At 47.4% G+C, this 23477-nt stretch overlaps 1 protein-coding gene across 2 annotated transcripts; it reads right to left on the bottom strand.

Moving 5' to 3' along the window:
- Positions 1 to 991: 991 nt before the first annotated feature.
- irx5a (iroquois homeobox 5a) lies at positions 992 to 5108 on the bottom strand. 2 transcript variants are annotated; one of them, XM_086174545.1, is made up of 3 exons: positions 3999 to 5108; positions 2821 to 3226; positions 992 to 2108 (listed from the first exon to the last, which is right to left on the bottom strand). In XM_086174545.1, exons 1-3 carry the CDS (start codon positions 4242 to 4244, stop codon positions 1393 to 1395), a joined length of 1368 nt encoding a protein of 455 aa, XP_086030671.1. In that variant the 5' UTR covers positions 4245 to 5108; the 3' UTR covers positions 992 to 1392. The 2 variants fall into 2 exon arrangements, with proteins under 2 accessions (XP_086030671.1, XP_086030670.1); XM_086174544.1 differs by having other exon boundaries at positions 3984 to 4321.
- Between the last annotated feature and the right edge of the window lie 18369 nt (positions 5109 to 23477).

Below are 23477 nucleotides of genomic sequence, written 5' to 3' on the forward strand. Positions count from 1 at the left end.
ATGCTGTTCACTTCGTTTTTCTTTCTTTCTCCCCCCCCCCTCTCTCTCTCTCTCTCTCTCTCTTTCCTAATACACACTTGTCACAGTTGTTATAATCCCTCTAATAAGTCTGATCACTGCGCGCCCCATTGGCTCCACTCTTTTCTTTTCCAAACCGGGGCCATTTGATCAGGGATGGGTTTCCGTGACGGATTAATAGAGTCCTTCCACCCCCCCCCCACTTCCACCCACGAATCCTCCACCGACCCCCCCACCCCTTCCCTCCACCCCCGAAATTAAGAGCAAGTGTGACACCTACCTGCAGAAGTTGGAAGAGTTGTTTTTTTTTTTTTTTTCATATTTGCAACCTCAGCTACACTTAATATGTCTGACCCCCCTCCTTCCCTCCCCTCCCGCGCAACCCTGCAAAAAATAGAAAATCACAATCTCTTTTAAAAAGTGTATCTCCAGTCATTAATGGGAGCAGTGTGTTTGTAAATGCATGGTCGCGTCTCTCTCTCTCTCTCTCTCTCTCTCTCTCTCTCTCTCTCTCTGTGTGTCTCCCTCCTTCTCTAACAGCTTTGCCACGCCTTGGAAAATAGTAATGAGCTCTAAATTTGGCATAAAATCGTGCTCATTACCAGCGGAGTCCGGCTGCACCCTGACGGTGCTGCGAAAAGCTCTGTGCGTGACGGGGGCCCCGACGGACGCGCACTTCACTATCACCCTCATCCTCCTCAGCTTCACCATTATTATTATTGTTATTATTATTAGAATAAGAAATGCAATCCCGGAAGTGCGGTCGCCCTCTGATGAATCACGTTTGTATCCGGGGAATATTTCCTCCACCGTTTTATTCTGATCCCCCCCTTTCCCCGCTTCCCTTCCCACTTTATTTTCGATTAGATAATTGTCAGGGTTTCAAATTAAATAATCCTACTTCCTGTAAATTAGACACTCCTCCAACCCCCCCAGGAAAAGGAAAAAAAAAAACAATCATCGCTGCACAGTATGTATATTTTTTCTCCATAATTTACTTCAAAGATAGTGTGTTGTCCATTTTAAATACAAAAATGCTACATTAAATATACATGTTAGTCTTTTAATACAAATAAAACTCCGACGGCTGCAGCGATTTAAGACCATTCTCGTTACATCGGTATTAACCATTCAGAAACTAAGGAGTTTTTTTTTTTTCCCCAGAATAAGCATTCACTCAGAAAATAACTTCTCAGAATTCTGCTTTATCGTTGTATCTCTTTTTTTTCCTCTCTCTCCTCTTCATCTTTATCTTTGCGCAACCCTCCAAAACAACCAAAAGAAATGAGAAATAAATTAAAAATGTCCCGCAGTTTTGTTTTTTTATGTTGTTGTTTGTTTTTTGTGAGGGAAAAAAAAATAATAAATCAGGTGTTAAATGCTGGACATACCTTTCTTCAGTTCATAAGGTGAGTCTTTACAAAGATCTACCTGCGTCTGACCTCTGACCCTCTGGCTCTCCCTCACCAAGGCCTCCGCTCTGTTCAGCACAGTCTGGTTTAATCCATTGAAATGCGCCGCGGAACCCGTGGGCACCGCGCCGTGGGCGCCGTGGAGGTGTCCGAAGCCGCCGCCGTAGTTCGTGTAGCCCGGGTAGAAGGGGGAGGTGTAGTACAGGGGCCTGGAGAGCACGGCGCCGCTGGGCAACGGGCACTGCGGCGACGAGCGCGACGGGGACGCGCCGGCGCCCCCGGCCGCCGCGCCGTGCGCCATCCCGGGGCCGCCCTGCGACGCCTCCACGCCGCCGCCGCCGCCGCCGCCGCCGCCTTTGCACCTGTCCGAGGAGGTGGCGATCTCAGCCAGGGACCACAGTTTGGGTTTGGGCGCGGAGGGCGGCGAGTGGATCACGGATGTGACGTTGGCCGCGGACGCGGCGTGGCTCAAGTCGGACGGCTTGTCGGCCGGGGCCCCCCGGGGCCCCCCCGCCGCCGAGGTGGTCGCCTTCGCGGGGTCCGACAACAACTCCGTAGTCCGCTCCTCCGGATCCTTCGACTCCGCGTCGCTGAGGAGCGGCTCCGCGTCCTTGCCGTGGGTCTCATCCGCGACGAAACGGTCGCAGCCCATTTCCCCCGGGTTCAGGAGCTTGTGATCTGGGGGGGGGCAGAGAAACAACTCTTTTAGAAAAAAAAAAAAAAAAAAAAAGTGCGGTTTCATGCACGGTTTTCATGCGGACAAAGTCACCACGCAAAAACCCGAGGAGGAAATTATGATAATAATAATAATACCAATAATAAAACCCGAGATCGTCATCAGCATTATTATTATTGAAGAGGAGGAAACGAAAAGCACTGTTTCAAACACACACACACACACACACACACACACACACACACACACACACACACACACACACGCACCCTGCCTTTTCATTACCGCGTTATTAATCTGCATTAAACCGCATTTCAAACAGGGATATAATAAGAATAATATGGAGGGGGGGGGGGGTTGCGGGGGTGGATGTGAAGAACTACTTTCTCTCTCTCCTTTTTTTTTTTCTGTCTCTCCCCGTGAATTCCCGCCGCAGCACGCCAGCTGTATCCTTATTATGCAGTTAAAAGATAAATTGACTGCTAAACACTCTGCGTCACCGGCAATTTCCAGCCGCCGCGGAAGGAGTCAAACGAGGGGAGCTCAAGGTGATTATTATTTAAAGCGATTGTCCCATTATAAATAATATACCGCCATTAAGCAGCGATCAATTCTGCACCCCGAGTGGAAACGACTGCGATGAAAAATTGATGATTCTCCCCCCCCCCCTCTCTCTCTCTCCTTCCTTCCTTCTTTTCTTTCCTTCTCACCGACCTGCTTCCGTGTCCGTGGAGTCCCCCTTGTCCGTGGGCTTGCCGGGTTCGTCGTCGTCGTTCTTCTCCAGGTCGATGTTCTCGTCCTCCTCCTCGTCCTCGCTGCGGTTCCGCGGCGTCCACGTCATCTTGTTCTCCTTCTTCAGCCTCCTGCGCGCATTGGCGAACCAGGTGGAGACCTGCGTCAGGGTCATCTTGGTGATGATGGCCAGCATGATCTTCTCGCCCTTCGTGGGGTAGGGGTTCTTGCGGTGCTCGCTGAGCCAGGCCTTCAGCGTGGCGGTGGCGTCACGCGTGGCGTTCTTGCGGTACGCCGGGTCCCCGTACGGGTAGGTGCCCAGCGGGGCGGCGTACGGGTGGTACCCGATGGAGCCGGCCATCCCTGTGGTGTGGTCGTACGGAGAGCTCTGCGTGGAAAGGGGGACACACACACACACACACAGACACACACCGTTATTTAGAGAGCCGCGTGGAAGTTGCGTCCCATATTGCGCGATGGTGCGCGCACAATGTGCACATGCACACAAGCTTTCAATGCATTGCTTCAAGTTCGTCTAATCGCTCGGACTTGATCCGGTGCGTGTTGGGTTTTTTTTATTTAATTTAAATGCGTGGGTTTCGGGTCGTGTTTTTTTTTATTTTTTATTTTTTTATTATGTGCACGGATGCAACCGCCGGATTTTCACGCCACGCCATGCCGCGCCTCCTCCACCGGGGGAGCCTGCAGCGACGCGGGCGGGCCCTTACGCACGACCGTCGTGGATCTCCGTGGGATTTTCGCGCCCTCCCAGCCCATTTTCAAAGTCGCAATTTGTAAACTTTCGCAAACTGTCAGCTCTCAAAAGACGCAAAGCGCGCTGACCTAAAAATAAATAAATAAATAAATAAATAAAGCAAAATGAACCCCAGACACGGTCACGCACGGCGCACCGTCGAGAGACGCACAGTTACCCGTGAAATAAAAAAAAAAAAGTAGAATTTAAAACCAATAAAACACCCCTCGTCTTTCTCCCTCTCCGCCCACCGGCGTGTTTCTTGCCCCCCCCCTCCCCTCCGCGCAAAGGCAAAAAAAAAAAAAAAAATCCTGCAAAGAATTCACGATCGTTCTTTTATTTTTATTTACATTTTTTTTTTTGATTTTGCAGGAAGGACAGCAATAATCACCTTGAGTTTACTCACCACGTACGAGGTGAACGTGGCCGCGGCCGCCGCGTCCGCGCTGTACGGCAAATGGGAGTTGTATCCCGGCGAGGCGCCGGCGGTGAAGGCGGTGGATCCGGCGTACGGAGCGAACGCGGAGCCCGACGACGAGCGGCCGAGCTCCTCGGTGCGGGGCCCGGACAGCACGCCGGTGCTGTACGCCGGGCAGGAGTAGAGGGCCAGGGAGGCGGACGGCTGGTACAGGTAGCCCTGAGGATACGCCATGCTTGCAAAAAAATAAAAATAAAATAAAAAGAAAAAAGCCCCCCCTCCTCCTCCTCCTCCCTCCACCGACACCCCCCCAAAATAAAACCCCCTCCCGGTTTTTTAATTCTTTTTTTTTTTTTCAAAGAAATAAGGGGATTCTCTCAAGCGCGCCGCCGGAGCGCATAGAGCCGCCGCGTCTGCAGACCCCCGCCGCCCCGGCGCTGCCCGCCCTCCCTCCCTCTTATTCTATAAATGACGGAGGGAGGGAGGGGAGAAAAAAAAAAGTGAATATAGAGCAAAAAAAAAAAAAAAAAAATCAAAAATCAAAATAAAGTCTTTCGGATGCGCGGATGGCTCGGAGGACGCTCGCCGCCTGCGCGCCTCCGCTTGTCGGCCGGATGTCCGTCCGCCTATCTGAGCCCGCCGGTCCGACTCATGCCCGGGAACAACTTTGTGGATTTGTTCATCTCTTTTTCTGCTTCTTCTTCTCCTCCACCTCCTCCTCCACCTCCACCTCCTCGCCGATGCTGCTGCTGCTGCTGCTTCTGCTGTTGTTGTTGTTTTTTTTGGGGTCCTTCTTCTTCTCCTCCTCCTCCTCGTCTCCCCCCACTCGAAGCCGTCGGACGGGAGACTTTGCTTTGGGAAAATGTCCTGCCAAGATGCTAAGTTGGAAATTGAGGATCCTGACGCCTTACTACGCCGCGCAGCTCCTCCTCCTCCGGGGGTGTAGTCGGAGAGAGAGAAGGGGTGGTGAGGCAGCTCCTGCCCAAAGCCATACTCCCTCTCTCTCCCTCTCTTTCTCTCTCTCTCTCTCTCTCTGTCTCCCTCCCTCACCCCTCCTCCTCTTCGTTAACTAACAATCCAACTCATTCTCTATCTCTCTCTCTGTTTTTTTTTCCTCCCCCTCCCTCCTTCCCCTCCTCCTCCTCTTTAACAGGGATCGAGTCTCCAGTTGCCCCCCTTTTTTTCCCCGGATGGCGACATCACACGACTCCTTCCGACTCCCCAACTTTCTCCTTCTTCTTCTTCCTCTCCTTCCTCCTCCTCCTCCTCCCACTCCCACTCCTCCTCCCTTCACTTTCACACTTGATCAATAACAAATCGGCTGCAGGATGTGGTTCTTGCAAGAGATTCGGAGGATTTTTTTTCTTTTTTTTTTTCTTTTCCCCGAGACTCTCCGTTTCCTTTTCTTTTCCTTTCTTTTTTTTTTGTTGTTGTTGGTCTTTTCGTGCGTTAAAACCACCGCTGCCAGACTCCCGCGATGCGCCGCGTTGTTTCACGGGATCGGTTTCTGCTGGATTACCGCCGTGGCATCGGTAAGAAACATTAAAAAAAAAGGGGGGGAGGGAGGAGGGAGGGGTGGCGTAGTCTTTTTTTTCCCTTCCGGAAGTCGTTATTCTATCAAAACATAAATTTAAATACCTGTTTGTTTATTTTTATATACATTTTTAAACTATTAAAGTTTTTTTTTTTTTTCATTTTCCGAGTCATCAGATTATTCTTCCAAATAATTTAATATTAATAATAAAATAGAGCCCAACCTGTCGGGTACAAACCTGATTTTTTTTTCAATAAAAAAAAAGAAAACGTGACAGCTGTGGAAATGTGTGTGAAAACATGCCAGGTTTATTGAGCACGTTTTACATTTTTAACAGTTCGTTTCTAAAAAAAAAATACGCCAAAGCTCTATCATTAGTCATTAATAATCGTGCAACTATTTAAAATACAGGGAGCGCTTAAACATTAATAATGATATTAAATGTTTGTTGTTTTTTTTTTTTTCGTGGCCACGACTTTGACATTGTTGCAGAAGGAGTGGAGTCATTTCCACTTTCCAGTTCAAGTCCCAGACGAGCCGAAAGGGATCGCTGTAGGCGCTGCTAACAGAGCAGACGCGCGCACACACACACACACACACACATACTCACACACTCACACAGCGTCACGTGTGTGTTTACGCTCTGAAAACCTCTCCAGAGCAAAGAGTGATGACGCCGGTTATAGAAGGAGAGAAGGAGGGAGGGAGGGATGGGGTGAAGAAGGAAGAAGAAGAAAAAGAAGAAGAGGCTGGATCCTATCAGGTGACGGAGAGACTTTTTTTTTTTTTTTTTTTTTTTTTTTTTTCAGACGACCCGCTAATTTATCGCGAGTTTTTGCCCGAGACGAGAACAGCGCGGAACCAGCTGGTCCGCGGGTTCTGCACCTGCGCCTGCGCGCCCGGGGGCGGACTTTGCGCAAAAAAAAGTTACCCGGATTGAAGAAGTAGACGTGAAGAAACGTTTTTAGAGCGATGGGGGTGGCGCAGAACCCCCAGCAGCTTCAGGAGCAAGTTTCATTTTAAAACCGCAAAGAGCGCGTCTGTTATTTGCAGACGCCTGAAAGTGTGTGTGTGTGTGTGTGTGTGTGTGCAAGTCTGTACACACACACACACACACACACCTGTGTATCTGCATAGGCGGTTTAACGCAGCTTCTCACTGTCTCTCCTCTTCACTCCCTCACTCACCTTTTCTTTTTGTTTTAAATATATTTTATTTTACTTTATTTGTTTGTTTTAAATTCCATTTTCCCCGAGAGGACGCACTTGATTTTGACGCGTGAAAACCGTCTCGCCGCTGGAGTAAGAGAAAATGTGACGGACGCGTGTGTGTGTGTGAGTGTGTGTGCGCCATTACTACATAACGTTATTGGTCGTGGGGACTAATTGCGTCAGCGGACGCGTTAACCAGTCTGCAGACGTCGGCTTTCGCGGCGTGCAAGGTCAGGAGAGGAGAGCCGCTCGCAGTATTCATGGGATTTTTCTTTTTCTTCTCCTTTTTTCCCCCCCCTCTCCTCTCTAACCATTTCTAAATCTGTGTCCTAAACCGATTAGTTGACACCAATTTTTCTTTGATGTATTAGCTGAGGGCTTTTGCCACTCGGAAGCCCAATTGAAATTCAAAACAGTTTTCGCTCCGAATGCTTTGGGGAGATCTGCAGCAAATAATGGATGTAATTTATTTTTGACCTTGCATTTTTTTTTTCCACCACCCCCTCCTCCTCCTCCTCTTACCCCTCCTCCACCTTTTTTTTTTTTTTTTTTTTTGAAGGGAAGTGGGGGGGTGTTATTAAATGATTAAACATATTTGCACTCCACTAAACAACTGGCATCCTCTCCGCCTCCCATTGGCTGTTATTACACAGTAATCAATTAATATCACCGCAGTGTGAGTGCTGTTAAATGTGATATCAGCGACGCCACTTGTTAGTCCTGCCGCTCCTTTTATTTTTGGATGCACTGTCTTGTTTGTTGGGTCCTAAATATATATATTTCCAGGAAGCAATTATTGCAGCACCACTGCAAACACACACACACACACACACACAAATAAAACATGTATCTCTCCTCTTCCTATTGACTGCATATTATTTGAATACACGGGAATCTCTTCTTCCTCAATGTCTGTTTTTCATTGACAGAAAATTGTGCTTTTTTTTTTTTTAAAAAAAAAAAAAGAAAAATGTTTTGGTGTGTGTCTACGTGTAAAGGTTTAATGATTTATCCGATGAATAAAACATCGCCCCTGGTTACAGTGAGGTTTTTATGTAACTTAACGTCACCCGATTTCCATGCGGCGCGACGAGCTGATGTGGCTTCGGGCGGAGGTGGGGGGGGGGATTTTCTGATCTAGGGATCTCTCCTCTCTCTTTTTATCTTTATTTTTCTTTTATTGACCCCAATGAAGACGTATGTAGCCTGTGTGTGTGTGCGTGTGGCCTCCCCGATCCTCATCACCATCCCCGCGAGGCTGAATGGCAGGAGCCCCTGGATTGGCTAAGTGATGAAATGATGACCCTATTATGAGAAGCGACTCCGAAATGAGGGGTATCAGACGGAGATTGCGCCCCCTCTCTCACTGCCACGCCGTCTCCCCGCTCCACACTGCCATCTGCCTGGATGATGATTGATTTGCCGGAGATGGATCGCAGGAAGCGCCTATTGATTTCTCAGCGTTTTATCAAAAATACATTTATTTACAATTGTATCCATATAGCCACATCCAGACTCCCGCAATATCCCCCCCCCCCTTTTTTTTTTTTTTCCCCAAAATGATCGTGGGGGCGGTGGTATTAAATAGATCATTTTCCTTTTTTGCGCGGCGACAAGACAAATGGCCTGTGATATTGTTTTAGACGAGAGTCAATAGGCTCTGTGACTAAACGAATATTGATTCGATATAATGAAGCCCGGGTGTGTGAATATGAGCGCTTTCTCAGGGCCTCCGCCGCAAACTCCCGCGTGACGCCGCGCCACCGACTAATCCGCATCAAATTTTCCCGTAATTTCTCCTAAGCGATGCACGCCGGCTCCCTCCCGGTAAGGCCGTTAGCCACCGGACCGACGGCGAAATGACAGGCGGCGAAAAGGTGCCCGCAGGCGGTAATCTTCTAAATCCCGCACTTCTGAAAACGCTCTCGGAGGAGGCGTGCGGGAGGTTTTCCGGCGACGCCCTCGCCGAGGTAAAGTGATACGATGTACAAATCAAACGACTACCGGAACGCTAAAGCCACGGCGTGGGAGTTGTGCCCCAGATATTTGCGCCGACTTAATCCAATTGAACTGGTATGAGTGAGTCGCGAGGGCTCCCGGGTCTGTCGCTCGCTTATGTATGTGACGCATAATAGAAGTTGACGAGGTTGGTGATAGATCACGGCCCAGGTAATGTAAACACATTAATCCCTCAGGGTTCACGTGCACGTTCCCTCTCTCTCTCTCCGTCTCCCCCCTCCGCCGTCACCGCCGCGGTGTTCGTCGTCGTCGTCGTCGTTCCTAAACGCGTTAGTGGAGCACAAACCAGAAGCAGCCTTAATCTGTCAACATGCCCTTTAATTGGAGGGAGAAAACAACACGTGCTCCTGGTTGTGCCACTCCTAAGCGCGCACATGCCAGGGAAACGCCGAGTTCACGGAAGAAGTGATCCCGGGAGAGCGGGGCGTAATTAAAAGTATCTTTTAATAGGCTTGTAATGCTGAGCCTGACTCTTGTTGCCTTAAGTAGAGGGGTGAACCCCGTGGCTGGAGATGGACATGTGAGGTGGGGGTGGGGATGGTGTGTGTGTGTGTGTGTTGGTTGGGGGGGGTTCTGCTGAGGGAGCCTGTAAATGATACGTTGCTTCGTCGTCCCCCCACCGTCATCAGACATGCAGTCTCTGTCTCGGTGGCCGCGTTCGGGGGGCGACGGTGGCTCCCGGCTCCGGCGGACACCTCCGCCCGCCCGCCCGCCCGCCCTCCTCGCCCCGCTTCCCCGCCCTCCCCCTGGCGTTCTTTTGTTCCTCTCCGCCGCGGCATCGCCCTCTCCGCTCCTCGAATCCCCGGCCACTCTGGCAAGTTGTGTTGTTGTGCTTCCTACTCAAAAAACACCGGCGGAGAACGAGAAACGGGACCGAGGGGTTGATTTTGGGCCTGCAAGACTGTAATCAAATGAGATTGCTTAGGGGAGAGGAAGAGGAGGAGGAGGAGGAGGAGGAGGAGGAGGGTGGGGTATTATGTTCTGTCATGCATTCCTCTGCAGCATTGTTGCTTTTTTTTTTTTTTTTTTTTTGTTTTCGTCAGGACAGACTTTGATGCTGTATCCCCTTACCTTTGTAGTCCCGGCAGCCATGTTTCATAAACACGGAATAGGAAACATCCTCAGCATTAGAAATTTAGATTGCTGCTTTTCCTCCCTGCCGCTCCGCATTCCGCACGTGCCCAGTCCCATTCTCCCGTCTCCCCGCGCCGGGATATTAGGTTTCCTTTCCCATGCCTCTGATACATTTAAGCATCGTACAATCAGCGCCTTTTTTTATTTGGTGTGTCGCGTATAATCTGTGGAGAGAACAATGCCAACATGGCTCGATGCGCCTTTTCCTCTCTCCGTGCCGAGGAATTCCGTTGCTGCTGTTTTGTTGCAGGGTGATTGCGTGTGCAAAAAAAAAAAAAAGATAAAATAAGATGAAACTTGGGTGACATTGAGAGAGAGCCAGGTGTTCAAATTTAAAATTGTCTTTTTGACAGAGAGTGTAATAATATGTTTTCCAAGTGTTGGGTTGTGCACGCTGCTTTTAATGGCTCTGCAGGAAATGAGCGTTATTGCAGTTTGCTGAAACTGTCAACACCGCAAATGGTGATGTTTCAATTTCCATGGATTAAAAACTCAACTTTTTTTTAAAATCTGTATCTCCCTCATTTTATTTCTATATCCGGGCCTTTAATTGAATTTAATTATAATCCGTTGGCTATTATCACATTTTTTTTATTTTTCATATTACAGTATACAGTCACATAAAGGCTATGTTGATAAGAAGGCCACGCCGAACGTCTTTTGAGCCTCAAGTATCTTCTCCTCCTTCTTGGAAAGAGTATCCTTTTTGTCCGACGTCTGACACAGTGCCCAGGGTGATTGAGACAGACATGGGAAGCCGGAGCGGCGATGCTCCCCTTAATGCCCGACACCTGGTGCAGATTTGGAGGGGATTGCACTACAGGTACCGTTTTACCTCCTCCTCAATCCCAGAAAGTCCCCCAGGTATTTCCTCTCCCGACCACCGCTGTTTGTGTCTGTATCCCACCCAAGTCTTCAGCCCTTTGTCTGTCTCTGTTTCGGGATTAAACCGAGAGGGCGCCTTAACATGGAACACCTAGTCCTCTGTGTTTATTACTCACCGTTTTGAAGTATTCCGGGGACCGAAAACGTTTTTTAGATCTTCGTCAGATTTGTTGCTCTCCAGATGACCCGCCGACGAGCTTTTCGTTCAAGATGTAAATGAGTTTGTGGCGCACCAGCGAGCCGCTATCATAACGTTTTAGTTTGCAAACCCCATATTTACAAATCCGGCGTGCGTCGTGCTCCCCGTAGCACGCTCTCTCACCCCTGCGCAGGGTGCGTTAGCACTCGGTCACGTTATCCAGGAGTGTTTGCCGCTCGCTTTTCAAAGCGAAGCGCATAAACGCAAAGGACGTTCGACGACGACACCTGACCTGGCAGCAGGAAGGGTTTTTGTTTTATAATTTTTTTTCCGGTGCCATCCAAGGCTCTAAATGCGGGAAGTGCTAATCGGAGTTGCTACCAGAGCAGACGGCGGTTTGTAATGCAGCATTTATAGGTCAGAAGCTTTTGAACAAGATATGTTTTGATTGTCAGCGTCGGAGGGTGTGAAAATCCAAGGCTCGCGGTCAGCAAAAACACAGATACATTCGAAAAAAAAAATTAAAAAAAGACGATAAAGGCGGAAGTGCAATTATTGTGAGATGCGTTAATAGGATCCCGGAAAAACGCATTTGAGAGAATCCGCTGGAAAAAGCGCGCGCTCACCAAGCTTGGCGGGCACATTGTTTATTTTGACACATGCGACTCTCTTCCCCGATGCAAATGCAATCTAGACATTAGGTGAGGGGAAGGCAAGCGTGGCCCATAAAGGCTGTGAGCTCCAAACACTTTGAACAGACAACTATCACTAATCACTCCCAGAGCAGTGCGGCGTGTAATTACTCTGCCAAACGTTTGCCTTTTCACAGCTTAGCACCGGGAGCCCTGACCCTGCGCTTCCCCGTCTTTCTTCACCACCCTACATGTGGAAGGGGAGGGAGGACCCTCGCCGCCCCCCCCCTCGCTTTACCGAGAGGGTAGGCAAGCTGAGCTCCCTCTCAATATTTAGAGAAAAGAGCCAAGGAGGAAAAACAGAGGGAGAAACGCAGGGAGGGAGCGGACTGAGGCTGGTGCTTCCGGCTTTGTGGGAGCCCATTTAAACGGGCTTTGAAACCCTAGCCATCCGGAGATCAGAAATAGCCTTATTGACTGCATGGGCCCAGAAGTGACTGAGAACACAGGGTTCCTAGAGTTCACCCTTCCTCGCCGGCTCGAGACAGAGGAGGAGGGTTGCGATCGGGGGTCAGCGACAAAGCGTGCGATCATTAATTATACATTAACCCCCCCCCCCCCAGTCCCTCCACAAAAAAAAATAACCCCTTCAACAAAAACAAAGGAAAACATTGTCCTGGCTATTTTTAATGTCACAAGGTTGTGCTGTTGTCTAATTTCTTTGTGTTGTTTTGCCAAGTGCAGGACTCCTCCTCTGGCTTATTTGCCGATATTAGCGATGTGGCTGTCAGTTGGCGGCGTGCCCCCCCCCCCCCCCCCCCCCCCCAACACACACGTCTGAGCGAATACTGATGAGATGACACAATGCAAATACCAAATGTAGGGGATCCGCCTTGGCAAGCAGGTAGGGGTGTGCAGTCACTGGGATCCCATAATGACTATTAGCTGGATTTCACAGCCTGCTTCTGATCTCTTGCAATGACAGGAGCCTAAGAGGATGGGTGTGCCCGCGCCCGCGCACCCCTCCTCCTAATAACTCACATATGTGCACGCACACATGCACCCGGGGGGACCAAAACAACAAAAAAAAAAAAAAAACCCACACAGAAGTAGGATAACGCTGTGTAAATTTCACATGAAACGCGCACGTCGGTCGGTCGGTTCGACCGCTAAAAATGACCGGGTTGTGATTGGATTCCTCTCCTTTGGTTATTATTTCTGATTAAGTTATAAATAAATGAAAGAAAGGGGGTGTTTAATGATCCAACTGGCCCAGTGGCACAATGAAAAGTGACATATATAGCAGAAACGATAATTCAAGCGTATTATGGACCCATAATATATCCTTATCACAGTTTGAACACCAGTCATCTCCAGCATATTGTCATGCACTTCAGCGCTGTTGTACAAGTTCATTTAGATTCGCGGTAGCTTAAAGAGCTCTCTCGGCCGCCGCGTGATCTTGTAAAGGCTTTTCAGAGAGGAGAGCGCCCCGTTTTATCTCTGATACAGTAATTTCACTTCATCAGTCAGTTGTGACTAAAAATACATGGGGGATTAGCTTCATGGCCAGACTATCTCGCGCCGCTTTGATAACATAATGGGGGCCGGTTGCTCGTGGTAACAGTCATCTGATAGGGAGGTTCATAACATTCAAAAGTACACATGCGCTACTACAGGGCAGAGTGTGATCCGTCTAAACTCTTATGAAAACGATGTGTCTTCCCTTTTAATTCCTTTGTAGGAGCGTTTTGCAAAGATGAAAACAGCGCCCACCCCCACTCCTTCCCCTTTTTTCTACTCTACACAAATTAGCTGTGGTCCTGGAGGGCAAAATGACAAGAGGTTACTGGGAGAGTGTGTGTTTAATTAATTGAAAAATGCTTAAATTGCTTTTACAGTTGTTATGCGGAGTGAAAATAGGGAATCTGTGTTGCCAGTACTCTACCATAATTAGCACCCGCGGGAATTAAATATTTAGCATTAGCTGTGTTGCAGCACTTAGGACACAAATTTCTATTTTAACTATGAAAGTGAGCCTGTCTTAAGTGCACGGGTCTGTGTGGACAGCTGTGCAAAGGGGAACGGCACAGGATATTTCAGCGAGACACCCCAGTGGCATTCCGGGTCCTTCCACATCACATGTGTAAGAGATATGGCAGTTGTATTCCCAGGGGTTAGGCATTACTCAGAGTATTTAGTTTTCTAATTAGGCTGAGGGCCTTCGTCCATGCCTGCCACCACTGTGGGAGCCAATGGGAATTTCCTCTCTTAAGTGTCAACTCTCTTTCCGAGACACAAAGGGGAGGAAAAAAAAAAAAAAAAAAAAAAGGGAAAAAAGAAGAAATAGAGAAAGCGAGACAGAAAAGAAAGCATGTGTGAAAATGAGAAAGGAAAGCGCGCGGTCGAGGGAGGAATAATGATAATAAAAAAAAAAATAAAAAAAAAGCAAAACAAAACGCCTTTGTTTATCCAACTTTAATTACACGTTGGCTTTTAATGACTCTACCGTCGGAGAGCGCGGGGCCGCGGAGGCTTAATGATTTGTAGCCGCCGACGTCAGCCCGAGCCGTCGGAGACCCGAAACTCATTTTTAACGGTCCCTTTTGGATTGGGCCTAAAGGCGACAGTCCAACTGGGGTTCACGCTAAGCCGAGCTCCACCGGAGTCGGGTTCTACCTCGATGTCTGCTCGACCCCTTTCCCAGAGAGGCCCGGCCATTTGGAGGCATCAGCAGCTGACCGCAGCAACTGTTGGATTTGTCAGCGTGCATCAGGTTACCCACTAATGAGAAGTAATAAGGGTTATCCCAACTTTGTAAGACTCTGATCTTTGTGCACGGTGGGATTTAGACGCGGAGTCAGGGAAGGTAAGCTAAGGTTGGCGGTGGAATTTGAACCCCGTTTTTCTCTGTGTACCGAGGAGAGTGGCAACTTGGGGGTAATTAAAAGCTCCAACTTCAGAGCTTGGATGTGCGTGTGTGTGATTCTATTTTTTTTTTTTTTTTTCTTCTTTAGCTTATTGTATGCTCTGCTGAAATGGATATCTTGAATCTCTCCCCTCGTCGTCGCCCCCCCCCGTTACCAGACGGGAGAATTGGCCACACAGGGGTTCCGTTCAAAAAACACAGAATGCCGACTTAAAGCGAGGTCCATAAAAGGCCACCGTATTACGTTTAATGAAAGTCAAAATAAACGACTGTACCAAATTAAGCCCCTGAATCATGTTCAGCAAGTATAACAGAACATGGCACTCTCAGAAATCCCATGTTATTTGTTTTGACACACGTTCCCCCTTAAATTAAACCACCACAGCTTCAACGCGGAAGGTTAAAAACTCCTTGTTCTGTAAAATATTCCCAGGATTATTCAAAGCTCAGAGAATTAGGATGGAAAAAATCCATGCGTAAAATTACCGTCCATTCAACTTCAGGCAATATTTTCCTCCAGAGGCAAATATGTTAATTGGCCTTCCTAAAGTAGCTCAATCCTCAGGTTATTTAATTTCCCCAAAAGCGGGAGCTGTGCTGAATTCTTCTGTGAAAATCTTCATATAAGCAATGCGGCCGCTGAGGGGGAAACACCACAAAGCGGGAGAAACCAGAAGGACAAATATTTTTCGTCAAGGAGAAAAATACATGCCGTCCCCGGACGTGACTCTATGTCGACAATACCAAAAATTTACAACAAAATATCTCATAATGTAGTGAAATCATTTCCTAAATGCACTCAGCCCCGTGTTCGGGTTATTCATTCTTTCTTTATCTTTACTTACTTACTGGTCGTCAGTCCATCGCTGGGACGCACATTGAAACGTACAACCGTGCACCCTCTCATTCACGTCACATTTAAACATACTCTTTCATTCACGCTTATGGAGATTTATGATCGTTCACCCTCTCATTCACACAACATACACAATTACTTGCACCAGCTGGACATAATCTGCTCATATCTTATCCACTTAGACTTTCACCAGCTATAAAAGAAAAAAAAAATTACATTCATTATGTAAACACTGCATTCATCTGTAAATACCGCACATTCTGTTTGTTTGCACTTTCGCACTTCCGATTAGATGCTAACTGCATTGCGTTACTCTGTATCCTTACTTATGTAATGACCATAAAGTTGAATCTAATATGATCATATAGAAGCACACTCTTTTATTTACAACCCTTCACCCTCTCATTCACATCGTATAGTAACATGCGATTGTTCACTCTTTCATTCACACGTCGTATAAAAACAAACAACCGTTCACCCTCTCTTCCACATCGTATAGTAACGTGCAACTGTTCACTTTTTAATTCAGATGTCGTATGAAAACAAACAGCTGTTCACCCTCTCGTCCACATCATATAGAAACGTACAACCGTTCACTTTTTCATTCGCACGGATCGAGATTTACAACCCTCCGACCTCCCATTCACGTATTTATAGAAACATACAACCATTCACTCTTTCATTCACTGGTATAGAGATTTACATCCAATCACTCATTCACTCAAACATACAACTATTCACAAACTCCACACAGAAAGGCCTCGTGTCGGATTCGAACCGAGGGCCTTGTTGCTGCGAGGCGGAGCCGTTCGGGTCAGTCCGCTCCAATTTCTAGCAAACCAAAGAAAAGCAAAAGATGACAAAGCTCTGGCTGACCCCGTCCGCTCCCCGGCGTCCAAATAACTGACGCAATCCATGGATTAATGCACTTTTGTGAGCGGCGGACTTACTTCGGTGTACTTTATTCAAACCCTCCTGACCGTAACGGCATTGAATCTGCACGTTTGTGCTTTTTTTTTATTTTTTTTTTTATTTTATTTTTGTTTGTGCGCGACTGCTGGAGTTTGGCCTCTGGTCCGCGGAGCACAGCGGCGCGCTCACAAAGACGTGCCGGCGGGGTCCAAAAGGTGGAGGCATCGCCCACGAACGCCCGGCCCCCGCCGGCGGGCTAAGCGTCTTTGTGGTGAGCCACTGACCGTGCCGCTCGGTATTTTTCTCGAGTTTAGAAAATAACATGTCAGAAAAACATTATTGATAGCCCATAAAGGAAGAGTGAGAGGGTTCTTGCACCGCTGCTATAAAGAACAATACAAGTGCCAAACCATCAGTTTGAATGCGGCGCTGCCCACGGAGAACCCCGTGCTTATTTACTTTCCCCCTCCCATTGTTCCGTTTGCATAAAACGAGTTACAACTAGGACATGGACGGCGAACAATAACTTCCAGCACTTTTAAAACTGTGCTTCATTTTCTTCTCTTTGCATCAGAATAACACTGCAACATTTATTGCGTCTTCTCCAAAGAAGACGACGAAAAAGAGAGGAGGGAGAGAGAGAGAGAGGAGAGAGAGGATTCCTCCAAGGCGGCATTTAAAGTCTCTCCCTGCTCCATTGAGTCATTCACAGTTTCGCCCAATTTACCAGATGTTGGTGAAGCCGTTTGCTCCGTGCCCTAAATGTGGCCTGAGCGGGTGATTCACAGACACATGCGGGAAGCTATATTTACAGAATTAATGACACACTCCATCCGCCACACAGCAGCTGCCCGCTACACTTAGCTGATTGAGACTGCAGGCCTGCCTCCATTTGCAGGGTACGGTGATTGAACTGTTGGGGGCGGCTTTATGTGTCTATTTTTTTTTTTTTTTTGCTCTCCTGATGCTAGAAATCAACACTGACACCTGCATGCAAAAGCAAACACTTGTTCAGGCGGATTGACTGTGTTGGGAATCTGTGTGTGTGTGCAGGAGAAGTCTGCCCCTTTGTTCAGCTTTTCACTTTTATCAACCCGTTCAAATGGCGGAGGCGCGGCGTCGGCTCATCAGCGGTGCCGTTAAACGCGAGGAGGAAGAAGGGGATGATTCAAGTGTGTGTATTTACAACGCCGGTTTTGCCGTAAATTCCGTGTTCATGTTCACTGCGGGCGTAATTTATTGCTTGCGTTAAAGGGCTCCAGGCTGTGCAGACATACACTGGCGCGCGTGCAAAAAAGCACACATCTCGGGAACTATTTTTTTTTCCGTAGATAAAAATGGGGAATAAAACACAGAATACCTGATGCTGCACAAAATGTCTACATTTCCATACGGCGGCAACATTTTAGTTCGCGCTCATGTTTGATACGAGTTAAATCCAGATGTCAGTAACTTATACGGAGCCAGACATAAGCAGGGAATCATAACATATAATAGGAATAATGGCCTTTTGATTTTTGGATTTCCTATTGGAACACCTGTCACTTTTTGGCAAGGGCACACCCCGGCGCCAGGTCTCCCTTCGTCGAGCTGGGGGAGGAGTGTGAGTGTGTGTGTGTGTGTGTGTGTGTGTGTGTGTGAGGGAGAAAGTTGGAAGATGAAACAGCCGCCGAGGAGGCAGTGATCACACAGACATACGGGGTGAGTGACAGACAATACCTGCTGTAAAATTCCCTCACATCTCCCCTGATCTGTATTCATAGATCTTGCCTGCTACTCGCTGCAAACTGCAGCCCACACCAACGGGCTCTTTTTTGCGCACCGCCCCGCTTAGTTTCACTCTCACAGCTCGCTACGCAGAAGCTCTCCACCCCCCCACCCCCCTCCCCCGGCCCGTCTCTCCCAAAATATTTGCCGTCTTTTGTTCTTTGTCTAAACGACGCCTCTGATCACGAATTGAACGCCGAGAGGAGCTTCCGTGACAAACTCGCACCTGATTCGGCTCCTCGGAACCGAAAAAAAACCCCCGTCCGGCCCTCGGACTCCTTCCTTAGGGGGGGGGGGGGGACGAACCCGGACCGGCGCGTCCGCTCGGCGCGATGAATAAAACACCTCGCCTCAAGTCACAGGCGTTCTTCTCCGGCATTTCCATTCGACCTCTCGCACGCCGTCGGAAGTTCTCGAAACGCTTTTATGCCGGGCGGCTATCGGCGTCGAGAGACCGCTCGTTTTACCCGCCCCTCCCTCGTCCCCATGACTGACTCCAGGCCTAAAACTTCCTGAAACCTAAGCTGTGTTACAAGGGAAACACACACACTCCGAGGACACCACAACACAGGGGCTGCTCAAACCGGATTAGGTTTGTTGTGGCAGATCTAGGTTCCAGGTTTGACTCGAGTAATGCGTCGTTTAATTTCTCCGGGAATTGTTTTGACAAAACAAGTTAGCGTAAAGTCGGAAATGTCGTCTAAAACAAAAAAAAGGGTGTGTGTGTATGTCTGTGTGTGTGTGTATGTTTTTTTTTTTTTTTTTTCCATTCTTTTCCGACGCTCATGTGAAGCATATGTCAGTCATCAGCGAAGTGTTACAGTGAATGTGACATCAGAACCCTTGAGGGCTTGCACTGTGAGAGAAGCTTTTTGATACGATTTCTCAGAACAGAGAGTTTAGCGAAAAGAAAGGAGTTGCTTGCATCTCTGTTGCTGGAATAAAATAATAATAAAAAAAAAAAAAAAAAAAGAGAATCTCTATATAAACAGCAGCGATGAACTGGAAGGTGCTCTCTATCATCGCAGCTGTCAGCAGAGGTAAACGCCATGTTTTGCGTTGGTAAATTACACTTTTAGTGTGACAAGGGTAATTATTGTGACATTAGCTCACCCAGATGAAGAAAACGTTTGTCAGCCGTGATTACAATTACAATCATTCTGTGATAATGAAACTGAATAATTTCGTGTATGATTGACCTGCGTGTTGAAACTAATTTCCTGGGTTTCCATTTGTGTTTATTTATTTGTCCCACCTCTCTGCCCCCCCCCCAAAAAAAAAAAAAACAAAGCAAATAACTCCAACTTAACGTCGCTGCCCCTTTTTTTTTTTTTTTTTTTCTCGGGACACTCCGGATTGGTCGGGGTCTGGCGAGCTGCTGATCTTTATCCGGGCCGGTTTCGGGCGGGAGGTGATGATGCCCGCAGCAGCCGGAGATTGATGGGGGCCAACGCCAGCGGCGAGAATGAGCTCTGGCCTTTCAAGCCTTCCACTCGGAGGGGGGAAATTGATATATCAGTTTAAGCCCTGGACCCTATTAAAGGAGCCACCATCAGGTTAATGTGATAGCCTCCATGTTACCCCCGGACCCATTCGGGTCAGCCCTAATTTCTGCCCCTGCTCTCCGCAATCGCATTTTAGTTTCCCATCAGTGGTGTTGCTCCCATCAGAGGAGCTGCGCCTGGGAGTACATCACGCAGTCAAACATTGGGCCATCCCTCTCCCGGAGTGATTTAAACCACCCGGCCGGGACGTTAATCACCGATCGCCGTTCCCTCTGGTTATTTGTACAGGTTGGATAGTCTCGAAAGTCGGGTCCGCGGAGGTGCTCGCCTCCCCGGACAGCTCCTCTTCCCTCCGAAATCGGCCTCGCCGAGGTCCCGGCCCCCTTGTCTCCGCGGCCGCGCAGCCGAGCGGGGGCCTTGTGATCATTCATTTTTAATGGCATGCAGAAATACATTTACATTAAAAATGCAGAGCGGCGTCTTTAATTCAGACGCTACATATTCATTATTAAACCATTGTCTTGGAGGTCAGCTCACAAGGAATCTGTCCATCAGATTCAGGTCACCGTGCGAACCCCGGTCGGCCGGATCGCAGGCACGTTTTCAACATGTCTGTTATTCACTTTGATTTTCGTCCTCTGTCAAAAGTCATCAGCTCAATCCGAGGAACAGCATCAGAAAGAGATGTAGTATGACCAGAATTAAACATGAATAAGGCTAATGGGGAGGGGGGGGGGGGAGGAAAACCCTTTCAAAGGGACAGCTGACAGCGGTCAGGCTTGCAGGAAATTATAAATTCACCGTACGAGGGCAACGATAATCTAGTTTGCTTCAGATGGAGAACTTTGGCACTCGCCGAAGTCCTGTTAGCATCTGTCGCGGTTTGGTCCTCTTTGACTGAAGTTTGTAAAACTGCGGCATGACTTTTCAAATCACAAATGGCCGTTCGGGGTTAAAAGTGCATTTTATGTTTTGCATATTTTAACAATGGGCTTTTTTTAAAAAAAAAAATCATCTATATCGCTGATTCTTCTTCCCAGTGACCATTAGTATCAGAATATGGCAGGGAAAACTAAAGGGGCCAGACCCTCTTCAACTGAAATAAAAAAAAAAAATAAAAAAATCATAATGATCCCAATTTCTTTCATTTGCCCAGGGTAACTCACTAGAATTAGTAATTTTATGGGGATTTTTTAAAATTCATCATTTATTTTTTTCTTGAAAATTTTGAATTCATTTTAGATATTTATATTATGTCATATATTATATATATATGTAGCTATATATATTATATATATTATTATATATTCCATCCCTTGTATATTTTGTGGTTTTAATCTTTTAATATAGTCATTTGCATTTTTTTTAAAATAAAATATTACTTTAATAAGGTTTTGAAAGCACACCCAGGACCCCAGCTCCCTCCAGCCCTCAGAGTTGCGTGCAAAAATCGTAACCGTTTTCTGTATTTACTTCCCGCCAACATGGCTTTGCTTTAAAACATCAACCTCGCTGAGCGCACGTCGTCATCACATCGCTGTTTCCCGTGTTTGTATTTAGCACCTTTGCTAATCGACATCATCAAAGCTACGCCGTTTTACAGCTTTTATTCCCATCATGCCCTCATTTATATTATAGCCAAAATAAGCGATAGCGGATCTTTCGGCGTCTCGCGCTTCCTTTGGCCCCCGATCCCATATTCCAAGTTTCCATGTGTAACGAACGAAGACAAAAAAAGAGAAACCTCAAACAAATTTGTTTATAACAGCGTCCCTTTAGATCCAGGGACCATTGCATATTTTCTCTGGTCTGCGCCAGGAGAGTGTTGAGATTAATCCCATGTTGTTCCTATTATTGGCCTCTCCTGAGACATTATGATATGAATGACTGTCTAAGCACCATCAGATCCATCAATCGAATTCAAAGAAATGCTATCCATTACTCCCTCCAACCCAGCAGATGTTCAGTTTTTTGTTATTTTTTTTTCCCCCCGCAAGTCGAATTCCTTTATTATGGTAATATCAGTGTTTTGTCGCGCGCGGCATTTCCATTTGAGTGGTGTAGAAAAATCATCAGATGGATTTGGCTCCCACAATAAGCGATGTTTGACATTCAACGTGATGAGATACATTCAAAAAAAAAAAAAAAGAAGATTTCAATGGAAAGTGGCATATGACAATCACAACAAGAAAACCCCTTTTGAACGAGCCCGAGATCACAATATAATTGTGGCACCATGTTGTTTTTTTGAAGACGCCGCCTTGGATGAATTTTTGCATTTATTACATTTTGTTTTTGAAATGTATGGGACAGAAAAAGACGTTTGCGCTGCGACATTAACCACCACTGCACAAACTTGCGCGCGGACATGTAGCTTTCAAGACTATCGTACTTTAAAATCCAACACACACGCCTTAACGGGTGGGAAGGTGCATAAAAAAAAACAAAAAAACAGGTTGGTTTTCCTGTTTATTTACCGATCTGTTGATAAAGTATTGACATTTACAGGTTATAATCACCGAAATCCAGCCTCTCTTGTTGGTTTCGGTTTAATATGGAAGCGCACGGACGACGCGTGTATCCGTGTTCCCGCTTGAGCCCGTCCGTCTGGGCGCCGGCGCTGGACACGTGTACGGACGTGTAGCTCGCGTCTGGATGTCTGCGATCGTGCGCGGGCGCGTGTTGGCGGCGGCGGGCTCAGAGGCGTAGCGTGGGTCTGCATGAGGGAGCGTGGTGCCGGGGAGCTCCTCTGATAGGCCGGATCCGGGGTGCACTGAAGCCTTTCGCATATATATGGAATTTTTGAATATCTAAACCATTATTTAGCATCCAAATCAGTTCTGCTTGTCTGACTGATGGACAATTTCAGTGTGACCCCGGTCTTTTTGCATGTGACCTATACTGTCGGGATTCTTGCATATTGTTTGGATGTTCACACTGACTCCTCTCCCGTTTTTCTCTTTGATCCTTTTAGCATGCTCTTTCTGTCGGAATTCATGAAATATTCAACGCCGGACTGTGGCTTTTCCATATCTTTATGTACAATTATTGGCTGCCGTCCCGTTATGTCGAGCCATCTTAATAGTAGGTATTGGGCGCGGTTAAGTGTGACTCCAGATTTTTCTGACAGTTTAGCCGGCCTGTGTTATGAATTGATAAGGTGGGGCATTATATTTGCAGATCGTACCGCGCGGTTTTCTTTTTGGCCGACCATTAATATTGATAAAGGCAAATCGTGTGTCTCACATGAGAGGATGAAGATCAGGTGACGAATATGAATGGCAGGCAATATATTTTGAATATTAATATATCATGGTTACGATTATTATCATAAGGAGTAGCAGCGTGGATCATCGGTGTCTCACGCTGATGCTCGACGATATTATTTTTTCCGTTTTCATTTCCCGTTTTTATTTTTTTTTCGCGCTATCTCATCAATGCTCCTGGCATTATTTTGAATTTTCTTACACAGTTTTTATTGTGGATTAACACCCGCTTTGATTTGGCTGACAATCGCCTCCGTCGTCACCCTAATAGAGTCTAGATATGAGGTTTGCCGGTCGTGTCGATAATGCTAACGGGGTTAATCGTGTGTTCCTCTCCATCATGACCAGTGTTATTGGCAGGAGGAGTAATTGGACGGAGGATGTCATTATCATGCCCCGTGCACGGCCAAGGATTTGCGGGACCACCGAGGCCAACGGCGTGGCCTTTGCCAAACGCGCCGATGTCCTCGGGAGTTTCTCATGTAAATACTGTCTATTCTCCCAGCATTTAATAAATGTTTCTGGGGGTTTATTAATGTGCAAATGGGTGAAAGCCCCCTCGCCCCCCGCGCCCGCTCAACGTGTGCACAGAGGCACAGAGCTGTTTAAGGAGAAGAGATTCACAAATCAGCCGGTGTGGAGCTAAGCCTGTGGCTCTCTCCGCTGGGGAACCACTAG

This window comes from Fistularia commersonii, chromosome 27 (genome assembly GCF_037954325.1).
Source record: "Fistularia commersonii isolate RoL2024-O1a breed Wild chromosome 27, RoL_Fcom_v1.0, whole genome shotgun sequence".
NCBI lineage: Eukaryota > Metazoa > Chordata > Actinopteri > Syngnathiformes > Fistulariidae > Fistularia > Fistularia commersonii.

What these genes read in the sequence shown, in the direction of transcription:
- irx5a (XM_086174544.1), bottom strand. Translation starts at nt 4,244, where the DNA reads ATGGCGTATCCTCAGGGCTACCTGTACCAGCCGTCCGCCTCCCTGGCC. An exon ending in ACGTGGTGAGTAAACTCAAG is followed by an intron (nt 3,227 to 3,983) that starts GTGATTATTGCT and finishes CTTTCCACGCAG; the next exon opens with AGCTCTCCGTACGACCACAC. An exon ending in CTCCACGGACACGGAAGCAG is followed by an intron (nt 2,109 to 2,820) that starts GTCGGTGAGAAG and finishes GCCCCCCCCCAG; the next exon opens with ATCACAAGCTCCTGAACCCG.